The sequence below is a fragment of the Phalaenopsis equestris genome, unplaced genomic scaffold (assembly GCF_001263595.1).
Source record: "Phalaenopsis equestris unplaced genomic scaffold, ASM126359v1 Scaffold001307, whole genome shotgun sequence".
In the NCBI taxonomy this organism is placed as follows: Eukaryota; Viridiplantae; Streptophyta; class Magnoliopsida; order Asparagales; family Orchidaceae; genus Phalaenopsis; species Phalaenopsis equestris.
The window spans coordinates 1,438,592-1,455,557 of NW_018165746.1; the positions used below are offsets into that span (position 1 = coordinate 1,438,592).

At 34.9% G+C, this 16,966-nt stretch overlaps 1 protein-coding gene across 1 annotated transcript; it reads left to right on the top strand.

Annotated features, from left to right (window-relative positions):
• Window positions 1-604: 604 nt before the first annotated feature.
• Window positions 605-12,478, top strand: LOC110033880 (ABC transporter C family member 5). Its single transcript, XM_020738035.1, has 11 exons — window positions 605-3,084; window positions 3,178-3,498; window positions 3,592-3,678; window positions 4,759-5,427; window positions 5,789-5,953; window positions 8,522-8,816; window positions 9,187-9,401; window positions 10,046-10,351; window positions 10,562-10,625; window positions 11,006-11,245; window positions 11,955-12,478. Exons 1-11 carry the CDS (start codon window positions 1,066-1,068, stop codon window positions 12,065-12,067), a joined length of 4,494 nt encoding a protein of 1,497 aa, XP_020593694.1. The 5' UTR covers window positions 605-1,065; the 3' UTR covers window positions 12,068-12,478.
• Window positions 12,479-16,966: the final 4,488 nt, after the last annotated feature.

A 16,966-nucleotide genomic window follows, 5' to 3' on the forward strand; every position in this document is an offset into this window, starting at 1 on the left:
AGGTAAATTTTAAATTTTAGATATTAGACATGTAAAATATTTAAGAATTCAGTGGTATTTATGTAAATCTTCCAAAATACAATCAAAATGAAATTTTAAAAGGTAGCAAGATAAATTGTAAGACAGCTTAAACCCTAATTTCTTGAGCACAGCTTTTTAACATTTTAATGGCTATTCCTGAAATTAAAAAAAAAATAAGAAAAATTCTTTACCGTTATCATAACAAACCCCACGATTCTAATGAATTTATATATTAAATATTTCCATTTTTTATTTATATGTATAACATCAAAATTTATAATGCCGCGTTTAAATATAACTAGTATTAAATTTGTAAAAAGAAAATGATAAATTGGTAAAAAAAATCATAAATTTGGATTAGAACATTATAAATATAAACGCCAAATTTAATAATTTAAATGTTAGATATATAAATACATAAAAATTAGGTAAATTATCCGATTAATTTTCTGGTATTTAGTCAGAGACGGTTTCCTTTTTAACCGTGGAATGAGCTACGGGATTTACAACTGCCGCATTATCCCTGTAGTGCTCGCTGCTCAGTGGTAAACGAGAAGAAAAATCAATCAGTCCAGAGAACAGAGTGTGCTCCGACAAGGAGAGGGAAGGTAACAAAACCAATTTGGTATTGTTTTTCACTTTTCCTCCTTTGCTTTTCTCTTCACACGTTGCAAGAGCCCACATCTCTCTCTTTCCGCTCTCTCTCTCTCTCTCTCTCTCTCTGTGAGAGGGGAGTTTGCTGTGAGGAAGGAGGTTGGTAGAGTTTTGAGGATTTTCTCGGTTTCCGACTTCCTACACCCTTGTCGTTTTCCTGCGTGATTCCAATCTTTGTTCGATTCTGCACTGTGTCCTCGCCTTTCTAATCGCTACCTGTCGTCGTCTTTCTTCTTTCTCTCTATCTGTGTGTGTGGGTGCTGTTTCTGCTTATCTGAAAATTAAGCGGGGCAATGCCCGTAGCTGAAAACTAGGAACCGGCACGTATTACCTGAAATCTTTTGCTCAATTTGGATATCTTCATTCTGAGTCCTATCCCTCGACTGGCAAATGGGTTTGCTCTTTCTCGGCCCTTCTTTTCTCGGTTCTTTAGAAGCCCTACCTTCGCTGGAGAAGCTCTCCTTCGCCGCCCATCTCTTGCTTCTCCTCTTTCTCTTACTGACCCCCGCTTCCCGCGTTTTCAACCGTGTGCTTTCCAGAGTGAAAGCTCGCGCTGACTCCGGCGGGGGCGTTGGAGATCCGGTAACTTTTGTCGTCGGATGTTGGTTCAAGGTCTCCATTTTCTGCTCAGTCTACATTGTCTTCCTTCAACTGGCAGTTCTCGGGTATGAAACAGTAATTTTGTTTCGCGACGGGGTTAAAGATTACTCCGTATTTTACTTACCCTGCCTTGAGACAATCGCTTGGCTTGCGATAACATTCCGGGCATTGCAGAGCTGGTTTAATGCTGCGGCAAAATTTCCCTTGCCGGTTAGGTTTTCATGGCCTGTGTCATTCTGCCTCTGTCTATATATTGGATTTGTTGATACCAGAGGCTTTTTGGATAAGTTTACTCACTTGAATTCTCATGTCGTGGCAAATTATGCCGCCGCTCCTGCTCTCGCCTTCCTTTCCATTGCCTCCATCCGTGGAATTTCAGGTATAGATGTATATAGGGTGAATTCCGATCTTCATGATCCTCTTCTTACCGAAGAGGATGAAGCTGGTTGCCCCAATGTCACTCCTTACAGTGGAGCAGGGATTTTCAGCCTCGCAACACTGTCTTGGCTCAGTCCTCTGCTTTCCATAGGCGCAAAGAGGCCCCTTGAACTCAGGGATGTACCATTGTTGGCACATAAAGACAGGTCCAAAACTTCATATAAGGCCTTGAATTCAAATTGTGCCGAGAACCCTGGGAAAACGTACTCCTTGGCGTTAGCGATTTTCCTTTCGTTTTGGAAAGAAGCAATGGTGAATGCCGTCTTTGCTGGATTATACACATTGGTATCTTTTGTCGGACCATATCTGATAAGCTATTTCGTTGATTACTTGAGTGGAAATGTAGCTTTTCTTCATGAAGGATATGTGTTAACATCCGTCTTCTTTGTTGCAAAGTTGGTAGAGACAGTGACGACAAGGCAATGGTATTTAGGATTAGATGTCTTAGGCATGCATGTTAAATCTGCTTTGACGGCCCTGGTTTACAAAAAAGGACTAAGACTGTCGTGCAGAGCACGGCAGAGACACACCATCGGCGATATTGTTAACTATATAGCAGTGGATGTGGAGAAAGTTAGTGATTGCTCATGGAATATTCATGACATATGGCTGCTTCCATTACAAATCACGCTTGCTCTGGCAATTTTATACAAACATGTCGGAATTGCTTCCGTCGCAACACTCGGGGCAACCATTATCTGCATTGCTATCGCCTATCCTTTCTCAGAATTACAAAAGCGTTATCAAGTTAACCTTATGGCCGCCAAAGATGATCGAATGAGGACAACATCCGAATGTCTGAGAAACATGAGGATCCTGAAGTTTCAAGCTTGGGAGGTTCGCTATAGATTAAAACTGGAAGAGATGAGGAATGCGGAGTATAGTTGGATCCGGAAAACCGTATATTCTCAAGCATTAGTCACCTTCATTTACTGGGGATCCCCCATTTTCATCTCTGTGGCGACATTTGCTACCTGCATATTGCTAGGTGGTCAGCTAACCGCCGGCAGCGTGCTGTCTGTCCTAGCCACCATTCGGATTCTCCAGGATCCTCTTAAAAATTTTCCTGATTTGGTTCTTATGATTTCCCAGACAAAAGTTGCGGTGGAACGGATCACAGATTTTCTGCAACAGGAAGAGTTGCAGGTCGATGCCACTGTTATTATTCCCAGCGGACTTGCGAGCACGGCGGCTATCGAGATTAAGGATGGTGAGTTTTGTTGGGATCCGGAATCCTCTAAACCCACTCTTTCGTCAATACAATTGAAAGTAGAGAAAGGGAAGCGTGTGGCGGTCTGTGGTGCCGTCGGTTCTGGGAAGTCAAGCTTCCTCTCCTGTATCCTCGGTGAAATACCCAAAATTTCCGGCGAAGTAAGTGATTTCCTTATGCTTTTTGGCTCAAGATCTTGTACATGGAGGTTAAAAATTTGATTTTTTTTTTTTCTGTTGATTTATCTTTTTCAGGTTAGGATTAGTGGTTCTGCAGCGTATGTTTCTCAGTCAGCTTGGATCCAGTCAGGAAATATTGAGGAAAACATCCTGTTTGGGAGCCCAATGGATGAGCAGAGGTACAAGAATGTTATTAATGCTTGTTCCCTTAAAAGGGATCTGGAGCTATTTTCCCATGGAGATCAAACAATAATTGGTGATAGAGGTATAAATCTAAGTGGTGGACAGAAACAAAGGGTTCAACTTGCTCGAGCGCTTTATCAGGATGCTGATATTTATTTGCTTGATGATCCTTTTAGTGCAGTTGATGCCCATACAGGGAGTGATTTGTTCAAGGTTTGCAGATTGTTTCTCCACTTCTGCTCTTACCAATCCTTTTTATATCTAGAAATTATTTGATACTGAATGGTGTATTACTATGGTTTGCAGGAATATATTTTGACTGCTCTGGCCAGCAAGACAGTGGTATTTGTCACCCATCAAGTTGAATTTCTTCCAGCCGCGGATTTGATACTGGTGTGCAAGTTTTTACAGTTTTATATATGGCCTTTTTTTAATTTCAGTTTGTATACTTTAAGGCTTTTATGGAATGTCAAGCATGTGTCTGTTTTGCTTCAAATTAGGTATTTGCATGTCCATTTATAGTTATTTCTCTACCATATTTCACTGATTATTATTATAAATTTGCAATAGTCTTACTGCTTCCAACTTGTCTAACGCTAGCTGTAAGCCTCCTCATTTTTCTATTGCTTGTGACTCTTTATCATTTTGTAAGTTATAAGTTAAAATATAATTTTTTTAAAATCTTGTTTTATTAATATTTGGGAAAGATGTGGATCTTAAAAAGCATGTGTAAACCACTTTTTAGTCCCTATAGCATCCGTCTAGTTCTAACTCGATCCCACTGATTTCAATTGTAGCGGTCAAATCCCTACACTTTAAAGTCATTACAATCATGTCCAAAGCTCGAATGATATAATGGAAGAAGTTATATTTCGTCCAAATTAAATGACCAAATGTTGTTTGTCATTTTAAGCTGAATACTTAAACCGGCAGAAAATCACACTTGGCTTGTTAGCATCTAGTCCTTTCGTTTGGAAGTAATTGGTCTCATCCATTATGTCATTTGAGTTTTGGATGATATTATAGCTATTTTAAATTACAGGGACTTGATTGCAACTACTGAAAATGTAGGGATCAAAGCCGAACAACTACTTAAAATGTAGGGATCAAAGTTGAACCAGAGCCAAACTATAGGGAAAAGTGGCTACCCAAAAATGCTTCCTAGGAACTGCTTTCTGTTTATGAAGCACATGAAAGTACTTAGCGATCGTCTGAGATCACTTTTGATTATTATTTTATTATTTTATTTATTTTATTTTGTTTATGTTTTGATGTGAAATAAAACTTATTTGGCAATTTGATTAAACTATGGTTGTTTTTAAAAACACTCCAAACATATTAAAGTTTTTAGAATGTTTTCAAAATACGTTAGTTTGTTTTTAAAAACATGTAAAAAATACACTAAACAAATATATTTTACTTCCAACTAAGCTTCTGTCATTTCCATTGACCTTGTATAACCATTTTATGCAGGTGCTTAAAGAGGGTCACATAATACAGGCTGGAAAATACGATGATATTTTAAAATCTGGAACTGACTTCAATGCTTTGGTTTCAGCCCATCAGGAAGCCATTGAAGCAATGGACATTCCGGAATGCATGTTGGAGGATGTATCAATGCTTCGCCAAAGATCGGGATCAATTGTAAGCAAGGCTGATAGCTTGGGAAGCAAAACACCCGAAAACAAGCCTCCATCCGAGCGAATTGGTGTAAAGGAAATGAAGAAATCGAAGTGCAGCGGGAAAAAACAACTCGTTCAAGAAGAGGAGCGAGCAAGGGGGAGAGTTGGCTTAACAGTTTACCTGTCATATATGGCTGCTGCATATAAAGGAGCATTAATACCTTTAATTATTCTATCCCAGACAACATTTCAGGTTCTGCAGATAGCTAGTAACTGGTGGATGGCTTCGGCAAACCCCCAAACACATGGTGATAAGCCAAAGACGACGAGCACTTATCTTCTTGACGTATATATGGCACTTGCTTTTGGCAGCTCCTTGTTTGTCTTTTTAAAGGCTGTTCTCGTGGCGACTTTTGGCTTAGAGGCATCGCAAAAGTTATTTTTGAAGATGCTAAAAACTATATTCCGGGCTCCAATGTCATTCTTCGATTCCACCCCCATGGGGAGAATCTTGAATCGTGTAAGTAGTCAACAGTTTTCGTATGTATGACCTTGGTTACTTTTTTTTTAGATAAGTGTCACAATGTTTCCCCGACTATTTGTCGTTGGTCATTTTAGTCACAAAGTTTATAAAAGTGTCAATTTAGTCCCTTGTCCCTTTTAAAGGGGCCTATAACAGTTCTTTATGGACTATTTCAGCCCATATTGAAAGAGTCGAAGGACGAGTTTAGCATTTTTATATACTCTTAACACTAAAAGGGCCTCATGTAAATAGTCAAGGGATTATTTTGGCTCTTAACTCCTTTTTTTTTCGTGTTTTTTTGGGAGAAACACTCCTCTTTCCTTTTCTGAATTGCTCATCTAACTTTATGAATTTTCAGGTTTCGGTAGATCAAAGTGTCGTTGATCTTGATATTCCAAACAGACTTGGCTCGTTTGCCACAACCTTAATTCAACTTCTCGGTATAATTGGTGTGATGTCTAAGGTTACATGGCAAGTTCTGCTCCTGCTTTTTCCAATGACCATTGTTTGCTTATGGATGCAGGTAATTTACTGTAATTTATCTTCGCTTCAATATCACTTCGTTGTAAATCATCTTCCATGAAGCTGAAAGAATGATGGTGGTGAATTTTTAATTATTAACCTATTGCTTTATCAGCATCTTGGAGCCTTTTTCTTTTGATTTGATTTCTTAAATAAAAATCTTTTCTATTATTATATGACAAGAAAAATACAAATTTTGTTTTATGGCTTCAAAAAGTCTGGTTCTATCACCCAAAGTTAAATTATTGATGCGCATGGAAACTAGGTGAGTAAAGAAATCATTCAAAAGATTTGCTTAATAATGTGTTCTCTAATCATTTAATTGGCAGAGAAATAACTTTATTTGAAGCCCAAGAGAAGGTCTTTCTTCCCGTCCTATGAAATAATGTATATAGTTCATTGAAATTTCATATAATGTGCTAATAAATAATGGAAGCAAATAAACCAATCATATACATTTTTGCTCCTTTTTGGTTGCTCTTCTTTACCAGCCAGGAAGAAATTATCTTGGTCCTCTTATTGATTGATAATGGATGGCATTTATATTTTCATTATGTTCGACTCGTCAACCTTTGTTTTTTTCCTGGGTAGACATAATTGAAAATTTATTCATTAGAACCAGAGCAATATGATCTTTTATACTTTGTCGTTTTAAATTAGTTAGCAAGAATAATTTTAAGGTTCTTGGATATATTTTGAGTAGCCATCCTGGTTGAAGGCTTTATATAACACCTTTTCAATAATTATGTTTTGTCCTGTTTCACTGAAAAGTATCTCACTCAATGCCAATTCCACCTTTCTATTATTATGGAGATTCATGTGGTGTGAGATGCTATAGGATACATAGCGAAATGTGTGCAATTTGTGCTCCTGTTTTTCATGTGCCTACTTCATATTTACATCTAACGTCACACAAAAATACCGCCATCAATGCATTTTTAAATGTGAAATACATCTTTTCATGCATAGGTTTATAAGACCAATGTGTTATAAGTGCAAAATCTCAAACTTGGGTGTTAGATTGGTAAACACATAAGAATTGTGTGGTGTGCATGTAAATTTCCCTTTTAATTTTTGAACATAAAAATGCATCCTCACTTGAAAAGTGATTCTTACTTATGGCATATATGCAATATTCTGCTGCAACCTGATTTGGAGCATCTATCTAGGCTTATGGAGCAATGATTCGGATTGCTGAACTAGGATTTCTGGTGCAGGGAGTGGATTAAATAATATCAAAAAGTTTTTTTTATTTTTTTATTTTTTAACTGCAGAGATTCATAAAGCTTGACATGAGATATTTGGGTGAAACCCCTCACAGCCTTTGCCATTGTATCTGTTACTAATCTTAGCCATGACAGCTACTATGAATTATAATTGTTTGTAATTTTTTGTTCTTTGTTTTCTTCTGTATGAATGGTCTTATATAAATCAAGAGATTCTTTGTAAATCTAAGTACAGATTGAGATCAGAATAGTATGTGCCAGAAGTATATGCTGAAGTTACTAAGATATAACTTTGGTATCTAGTCATGTTGGAGTATAACAGACAAAATTCAAACTCAATATTGTCGGAGGTTTAGGATTTTTTCTTTTGATACTTCTATTTTTATTATTTTCTATTATTAGTCGTTTCTACTTTTAGAATTATCTATTGTTGGTAATTTCTATTTCCTTTTTTACAGCATGGGTATTTTGTGGTTTTCCTAATGTGGTGGCTTTTTTCTTCTATTTATTTTGTAACTAAGTCTTAGAAAATTAAAGAGGAATAATTATTTTTTCTCTCTCAAAACCAACGTTTACAAAAATCCCTTGTGAGAAGCCTTAGCATCGCTTCTGCCCCATTCCAGTTCCATCTATTACCATCATCTTCGTGACCCACCCTTTGTGATATTGTCATGATTAGAGGTTGCTAGGAAGGCAACGACTGGATCGCACAGTTCAGAGACCTGACTATTGCATACAACATCTCACAGAAACGACTGAAGAATGTAGATTGATAAACCGGCCTAAGATTATTCGGATAACGGTAATGGTATTGCTGATGATTGAAACTAGAATGAATACACTGAAAGAAATGCAGAGTTCATATAAGTATCCATTATCGCCTTCATTTCACAGCACAAGTCATTTGAAATATTATAAGTGGTTATCTTGGAATTACATTAGTTACATTTTCAGGCATTCTAAGCATTTGAATTTGGGTTGGGGCATATACATACATACCACTCAATTCTCAAGTATTTTACATATCTATCTCCTAAACTTTACATTTTACATTTATACCACCCAGATATTTCATTTCTCATAAAAATATCACCATTTTAACTTAAAAAAAAGGGAAAATACACCATTTAATCCTTAGCTAAGGTGGCGTGCATGTAAAAATTAAAATTGTGTTAGATATGTAAATACATAGAAATTGAGTGGTATATATGTAAATCTTCCTTCAATTTTTTTGTTTGTGAATAATAATAGCATGTTCATGAAGCAGTTCTTATTGTCATTAATAAAGATCGAACCGTAACCATTTATTGTATTGTTTTAACATGAAATTTTACTTTCAACAGAAGTATTATATGGCTTCATCAAGTGAGCTAGTGCGAATGGTCAGCATCCAGAAGTCTCCAATTATTAATCTTTTTGGGGAATCTATTGCTGGCGCTTCTACCATTAGAGGATTTGGACAGGAAAAGAGGTTTATCAAAAGGAATCTGTACCTTCTTGACTGCTATTCACGCCCATTCTTCTACAGTAAAGCTGCCATTCAATGGTTATGCTTGCGCATGGAATTGCTATCCACTTTTGTATTTGCTTTCTGCATGACACTTCTTGTTAGTTTACCACATGGAAGTATTGATCCGAGTACGTATCCTTCAAATTATAGAAACTTATTGCAAATTTCTTTCCAGAATTCACAATCAAATTTACAAAAAACTTATTTAAAATTTAATTTTATGCCAGCCCCCTTAGCCCGTTGGTTGAGAGTTTAGACTTTCAACTAAGAGCTCCTTGTATCAAGGCTTTGCATATGCAGTGTGGGAGTGCTTGCAATTAAATACGCTCAAATTCCCTCCCCCCACCCCTCCAAAAAAAAGGATTAATTTTTAGAATTTATAATTCAACATTTCCATTATTTGATACATATTTTTAAGGTGGAACAATTTCAGTTTATATGTGATATTATTTTGTAATATGAACCCTTGTTGATGACGCATGGTTTTTCATATCTTAGGTATGGCAGGCCTTGCTGTAACTTATGGTATTAATTTAAATGCTCGCTTCTCCCGGTGGATATTGAGCTTTTGTAAACTTGAAAATAAGATTGTTTCTATTGAGCGCATACAGCAGTTTTGTGACATTCCTAGTGAAGCGCCGGCTATTATTGATGATTCTAGACCTCCGCCTTGGTGGCCTGGGAATGGGAAGATTGAACTGCTTGATCTCCAGGTATATAACTGCATTTTCTCTTTGCCATTGCTTGTCACAATTGCTGTTTAATCTTTAATTTTAATTGATTTTTTATATTATTTTAATCGCTACTACTTTTCATACTACTGTCACATTATTAGTTTGGTTTCTACTGCTTATAGAAATTTTTTTAGTGGGAAGCTGTTTATGAGAATTTGATATGTTAAAATACGGTGGTGATTAAGACGCTGTTTTCTGACTTTTTTGAAAAGGAAAATTTTTAACAGATCCGCTTAAAAAATAAAATTGATTTCCATAAAACAACTTCATAATAACCTTTATAAAATGCACCAGCTGACCCAAGCGAACTCTAAGTAGAAAAAAAAATCATCTTTGTCTTTAAAAGTGCCATCTGATAAATACCTGAACACAGTTGTTATTTACTTCTTCTTTGTTTGAAATTAGGTTTCTTGAACTTGTCAACTTCGACGTTAGTCATTACGAAAACACGCGACCTTCACCGGGATCTTTTAATTGTGTAACTTTATAATTGATGGCAAATACAGTGTGTCAAATAGATAAAACTAGCACTGCTTCTCTGTATCTTGGAATCAACCTTTTCACTATGCCTGATTTGTAGTTAATGAAGTGTAGCTAACTTTATTCATATTTACTCATGGAAGGCTCGCTACAAGGAGAACTTGCCCATCGTTCTCCGTGGTGTAACATGCACGTTCCCCGGTGGTAAAAAAATAGGCATCGTTGGGCGCACGGGAAGCGGCAAATCTACACTTATACAGGCTCTTTTCCGCTTGATTGAACCAACACATGGGAAGATTATCATTGATGACATCGACATCTCTACCATCGGCCTTCATGATCTTCGTAGCCGTCTGAGTATCATACCACAGGATCCTACCTTATTTGAAGGCACAATCAGGGGCAATCTTGATCCACTTGAAGAGCACTATGATTATGAAGTTTGGCAGGTAAAATTGACATCCTTGCTCATTTAGTTAAAGAGAAAAGCGTCACATTTGTCCCCAGACTTATTTAATGGCGGCTAAAATAATCCACCCTGAGCACCATTCTACCTCGTATTAAAAGAGTCTTTGAAAGTTTTACTCGGGAGCTAAAATGACCTCATTTAAATATTTGAGTTTATTTGATTTTCTTGAATTAATGCCATTATTATCCAGGCACTGGACAAGTGTCAGCTGCGTGAGGCCATCCGCCAAAAGAAACAAAAATTAGACTCTCCAGGTACTAATCAGATGCTGCGTGCATAAAGCTGAATATTTTTGTTTAGAGAATTTACATCCATAGCACTCAATTCTTATGAATCTCATATCTCACACCTATACTTTCCTATTTATGTACATAATAGCTGTTAATAGTTGTATTTTTGATGTGATATTAAAGATTTTAGTGCTATGTGTGTAAATATAAAAGTTTAGGTGAGATATATAAATACGTAAGAATTGAGTGGTATGCATGTAAATGCCCTTATTGTTAAATTATACGTGCATTCTTTTAGAAGATCGGACAATACTTCACTGCACTATAGTGGAGATCGTTTATGCCTTTATGCAAATTTCCTTTTGATGCTAATAAGGGTTTATGGTGTTGATTCTTTCTTGCAGTTCTTGAGAATGGAGAGAATTGGAGTGTCGGGCAGCGTCAGCTCATTGCATTAGGGAGGGCCTTATTAAAACGGGCGCGGATATTGGTTCTCGACGAAGCAACGGCTTCCGTTGATACGGCGACTGATAATTTGATCCAGCAGGTCATACGACGTGAATTCAAGGATTGCACTGTCTGCACGATAGCGCATCGCATTCCAACTGTCGTTGATAGTGATTTCATTTTAGTCCTTAATGAAGGTACGTTTTTGCCTTATCCAAGTTATATAATTATGATTTCTGAGAATTTCTTTTGATGACATTAGACATTATCTTTTTGGGGCATTTACATACATACCCAAATCTTTCTTACATTCCAATTGTCATTCTTAAGTATTTACATATCTAATATCTAAACTTTAATTTTTACATTTATACTATCCAAAACTTTCATATCACGTAAAACATACCACCATTTTAATGATAACTTAGTGAAATACACCTTCTCATGCATGGGTAAGGTGGCATGTAATACTTAAAAATTGAGCGGTATGTATGTAAATCTTCTAATCTTTTTATGCTAGACTTAATTTACTTTATTTGAGACCATCCTTCTTTGAAATAATATGTATTCCACATTGTGTTTTGTGACGGGTTTCTATTTATCAAATTTTGAGTGCAACAAAAGAGCTCATGAGGGATGGCAGAATAAGTTCGCCTCAATTGGATTTACTAAATCCCAATTTACTTCATTAAACTGACGGAAAGACAACGGAACACAAGAAAATTTGATTTAACAAATAATCGGTTTTAATTCGTATTGTTTTGATGTTTAGCTGAATTTAAGTTAAATCCATGACGACAACCCATTAATAGCATGCTACCAAACATGTCTAGGTTAAACAAACCCTTCATATGCCTTAAAAAAACTTGGATTTCACTGTTTTTGATGTTCACAATTGCTTTTCAGGGAAAGTTGCGGAGTTCGACAGACCACAGAAGCTTTTGGAGGACAAGACTTCCATGTTTATGAGACTGGCCTCCGAATACTCCATCAGGTCAAGCTGCTTAGCAGATGCATGAAGCAAAAACCTCTTTATTAAATCAAAATATGACAGAAGAACTTATACTATATCAATATCTGCCATACTTGATTATAATGAGGGAGCTGCTGCTTCAAGGAAGAAAGAGTTCAAAAGCTTTCTTTTCGGATTAATATAATAGGAGGGCAACAAATTAGGTCACAGGAATTAAATTTGATTTGTAAAGCATTGAGCTTCTCTTTTAGTTTTTTTAGTTAGAGTCGGTTGTCATTGATAGAGTCTGTATTTAGAAGATGTCATTGATAGAGTCTGTATATAGATGTCATTGATAGAGTCTGTTTTAGAAGATGTCATTGATAGAGTCTGTATTAGAAGATGTCTTGGTTGAAGTTAGATTCAGAGAAAAAGCAGTTTTAGCGTTTCCGTCTGTCTATTATTTCATCTCCCTCAATGGTGCTAGTTATATTGAAATGAGTATGAACACTGCTCATTCATCTCATTCATCTCAATTCTTATGTATTTAGATATCACTCGCGTTAGCGTAAGCCATTGCAAAACTGCTCCCAACTTCTGGTGGCAATCTTTCTCTCCACATCACCTCGTAATCTCGAACAATTCAGGTGTTTGATATCTCAATGCATAAGAATTGAGTGGTTCGTATGTAAATCTTTCTATTGAAATCACATGTATTTGTAAATCTACTATTAGGGCTATCGAAGCGGCTCGTTCGTGTTTGAATCGCTAAGTAGTTTGTATTCAATTCATTTCCTATGTAAATGAGTCGAATATGAATATATATATATATATATATAATATATATATTGCATTTGATAAACAAACAAGTCGAACACGAGTAAAGATTTATTTGTTTGTGTTCGACTCGTTTTGACTTGAAATAATTTAATTATAATATATATACAATGCTACAAAAATCCATGATCGATTAAAATTATTAATTGAAAAATAGAATAGAAATATATTAGATCCTATTTAATTGAATATATTAATAACATTTAAATCTCATTCTTTTCTTTAGCATCCTACGATTGTATGGTTAGGGATATCAAAACGGGATGTTCATAAACAACTAGTGTTCAGCTTGTTAAGCAAACGAACCGAACACGAATAATTTTTTTGCACTCGATATATTAACGAGTCGAATAAAATCTACGATATTTTATAACAAGCAGGACGAAACACGAGCCGAACCTGCCGATGTATTACTTTTATGGGTCATTTACATGCATTCCATCCTTATTTATTTACGTATCTAAAACTTGAACTTTTATATTTATTTTCTTAAAAGATATTACTATTATTTTTTAAAAATAATGTACATTTTCATGCATGATTTTATTACACGGACATATTATAGATCTACATACAAAAGCTTTAGTGTTAGACACTTAAATATATAAAAATTTTATGTTATATATGTAAATTATCCTTTTGTTTCTTTTTTACTTATATTAAATCTTAGTGTTCGTCAAATCACAATATATACATAAAAATTGTATTTTCGTTTAAATGAGTTCATGTTTGTGATATAGTCACTAGCTGCTAAGGATTGAATGGATCGAGTTTGGATTGAAATTGACTCGTGAATTATTATGTTCTATTTTGAGTCAGCTCGGCCCGAAATTGAATAGAGCTTACTTTGACTCGAAATCGAAACACACTAGCTCAAATTTGAGTTATTTAGATTCATTCCATCTTCGAATCAGCTCAATCTAGCTCAAAATCAAAACAAAATAGCTTCAATTGAGCTATTTAGATCTCTTTCGGCTCGGAATCAACTCATAGCTTGTTATATTTGATTTTATTTAGTAGTGCATATAATATTAATGAATAAAAAAAATTCAAAACGATCTCGAATCAGTTCAAGCGGATCTGTGTATGACTCGAAATCGACTTAAAAAAAATTTTGATCCAAAATTTAGGCTCATAACTCGGCTCGTTTATTTCAATCCGATCTATATCAGAACTAAAATAATTAACAATGAGTCACTATTTATTACTGGTAGAGTTGTTGGCACGGAATGTCAAATCTTCTCTACTTTTTTCAATCAGACAATTACACGCAAAATGATCAAAAGAGGCGGCTTCGGGCTTGTAGAATATGGGTAACCATGCTTTCTCTGTTTGCAACAGATCTGAAAGGGAAGGGCTGCGGGACATCCCAAAAAAGAAAAAGAAGAGATTTTTTTAAGTTAAAAGTGCACCGGTATGAATATAGCCACGAGCCCGCTCTGGTTGGGGAGCGCTATTGCATAAGGAGAGCGCACGCAGAGCTACGTACGCTCTCCGACCAGAGTTGTACATCAACCCAAGCAGCCTGCATGCGCTCTCCGATCACAGCCGCATATCAACCCAAGTCTATATGTCATACGGTTGATATGCGGCTGTGATCGGAGAGCGCATGCAGCTCTGCGTGCACTCTTCGCACGCAATACTTTTTCTTGGTTGGGAGCGGGTGCGAATTAAATAGATTTTTCAATATGTATTAAATTTAAAACAACAGTGTTAGACGGGCTTCTCTTTCTATTAAATAGAATATTTTTAATTTGGATTGTATATATATATATTAAAAAAAAGGGTTCTTTACATGTCTAATTCCTATGCATTAATATATCAATTAGCTGAACTTTAACTTTTATGTACTTATCAGCCAATTCCTATGTTTTGACATAGATTGGATGGTCGTAGGCAAAAATGAAAATTTAGGTGGTTGATATGGTAATATATAGGAATTGGGTGGTGGATATGTAAATCTCCCAAAAAAATACTCCAACCTATAGGGATGGACAAAAAATAAACCCTGGCTCAAGTTGTGTTTTAACCAAAAAGAAAATTCTCACACTTTTCTTATGTGATTTTCTTCAAGACAAATGAAAAAAACTTTTATAGAAATTTATTTTTGAGAAAATGATGGTCACACCCAACTTTAATTAAAGGGAACAAAAATAAAAAAATGAAGTTCATCAAAACACCGACAAGTCAAATACAGACAAAGTATTAAACATTCAAAACAATCCACTAGAATGGATACAAAATTTGAAGTTCTGGTATAATACTCAGTCGACAGTAAATGGAGTAAATCAAGAAGAAGACAACATCAATACTATTTTTGTGAAGACAACAAAATACCTCATCTCTAAAACTAGGAATAATAGTAGCAAATTTCTATGGAAACTATATAAAACTGAACACCAAGCACAAATCACCATATTGAATAACATACACCAATACAAAATCAATTCCAGCTCCAAGTGAAGATTATAGTCACCAGAGTAGCATAAGAAGAAGTCCAAAAAAGGGTCGGGAGATGAACATAACAAATTATTAGAGCATAGATAAGGAAAAAGTCAAGAGAAAACAAGAGCTTGGAATTACCTACCCACAAAATATTAGAATTTTATCCATGCACTATAAATATCTTAAATCAAAGTTCCAAAATAGTCAATAGTATGATTAAACTTTAATGTGCGATCTGAATTCATCATAGCTCAATCAAAAACCAATATATAAAAAAATAAATAAATAATATCAAGAGCATATATGTTCTCATGTACAATGATCAAGAGAAATATATGCAATTCTACATTTTAGGAAAAGAAATATATCATTTCTAATATGTTAAGAGCAGGTAGAAAGCTTAAAACCTAAGATATAAATAACAATAAAGAATAGAATCAGATATCGACAGAATCAGGTGATTCACAACACTCCATTTTCAAGTGTAATACTCAACTACCAGAGAATAGAACAGACCAAGAAATAAAAAATCCATCATCATTAATAACTAAACATCAACCATAATCTGCAAAAGAAAAATAAGTTAATCTCGATGACCAGCTCCAAAAAATATAGAAAGCAGAGACAAAACAACAAACAATGAAATATATTTCATATAAAAAATCCACCAATATAAAATCAATTCCAGCTCCATAAGAAAGCAATTATCATGAGAAAAGCATAAGAATAAGACCAAGAGAGGATTAGAACATAAACATAACATACAAAAACATTTTAGTTCATCAATTCACTCATAATAACTTAGATCAAATATTCAAAAATTAAATAGTATGATTAATTTTAATGTACTGTAAGAATTCACTTTAGGTCAACAAAAAAAGTTAAACTACAAAAAGAAATAAAATTAAGATGAAGTCTATTTTTATTTCACAGAAGAACTAGAAAGTACAATAAATTTCATCCAGTTATAAAGACAACCTATGAAAATCCAGTAAAAGATACTAGCACAAAAAAATATAGGAGGGAGAGTAGAAACATTCAACTTTAAATTTTATAAAAATAATTCACATTGAGAGGGATTTCATTCTTAAATTTAAGTTTTATGTTTTTTTCTCTTTAACTAACTAAGAAATATTATGAACAAGAATCTCAGATGGATGATGCTTGACATGTTGTGAATCAAGCATCAACTGTGCAATTGCACATATTTCTCAAGTAATATGCAGATTTGAGTTTGTAAATTGATTTTATAAGAAAATTTTTAAAGCTTCTAATTGGTTAAAGTGATAGTTTACTAAATCCTAAGTCTAGTCCACTTTTTTATTTTCTAAAGTGTCTAATTCCTAATAACGAAAACCTAACTATGGATTTTGGAGTATTTCCGATTAGATGAAAATATCATACTTCTGTTAATTAGATTGTGTGAATCCTCAATATTCCGCTGATGAGTTCCACATATTATATTTGACAAGCAAAGAAAAATTCTCCTTAGCCTCTATTGAGGTCATAAGAAGCAATGAATACTCATATTACAGTTAAGGGAGTTCAACCATATAAAGTTTATTAGGAAGCTCTTAATCTCCTATTTATTTTGCAATATACTGCAGGGAATATATGTATTCCACTAGGTTACTTGTTACGTTACTCGTTCTTCTAGTCAACAATTAGATGTTCTAAATCAAAA

Excerpts from the sequence above, each read along its gene's own strand:
- LOC110033880 (XM_020738035.1), top strand. The coding sequence starts at position 1,066 with ATGGGTTTGCTCTTTCTCGGCCCTTCTTTTCTCGGTTCTTTAGAAGCC. Across the intron at positions 3,679-4,758 it reads CAGCCGCGGATTTGATACTG|GTGCTTAAAGAGGGTCACAT; the intron begins GTGTGCAAGTTT and ends CATTTTATGCAG. Across the intron at positions 10,352-10,561 it reads ATGATTATGAAGTTTGGCAG|GCACTGGACAAGTGTCAGCT; the intron begins GTAAAATTGACA and ends ATTATTATCCAG.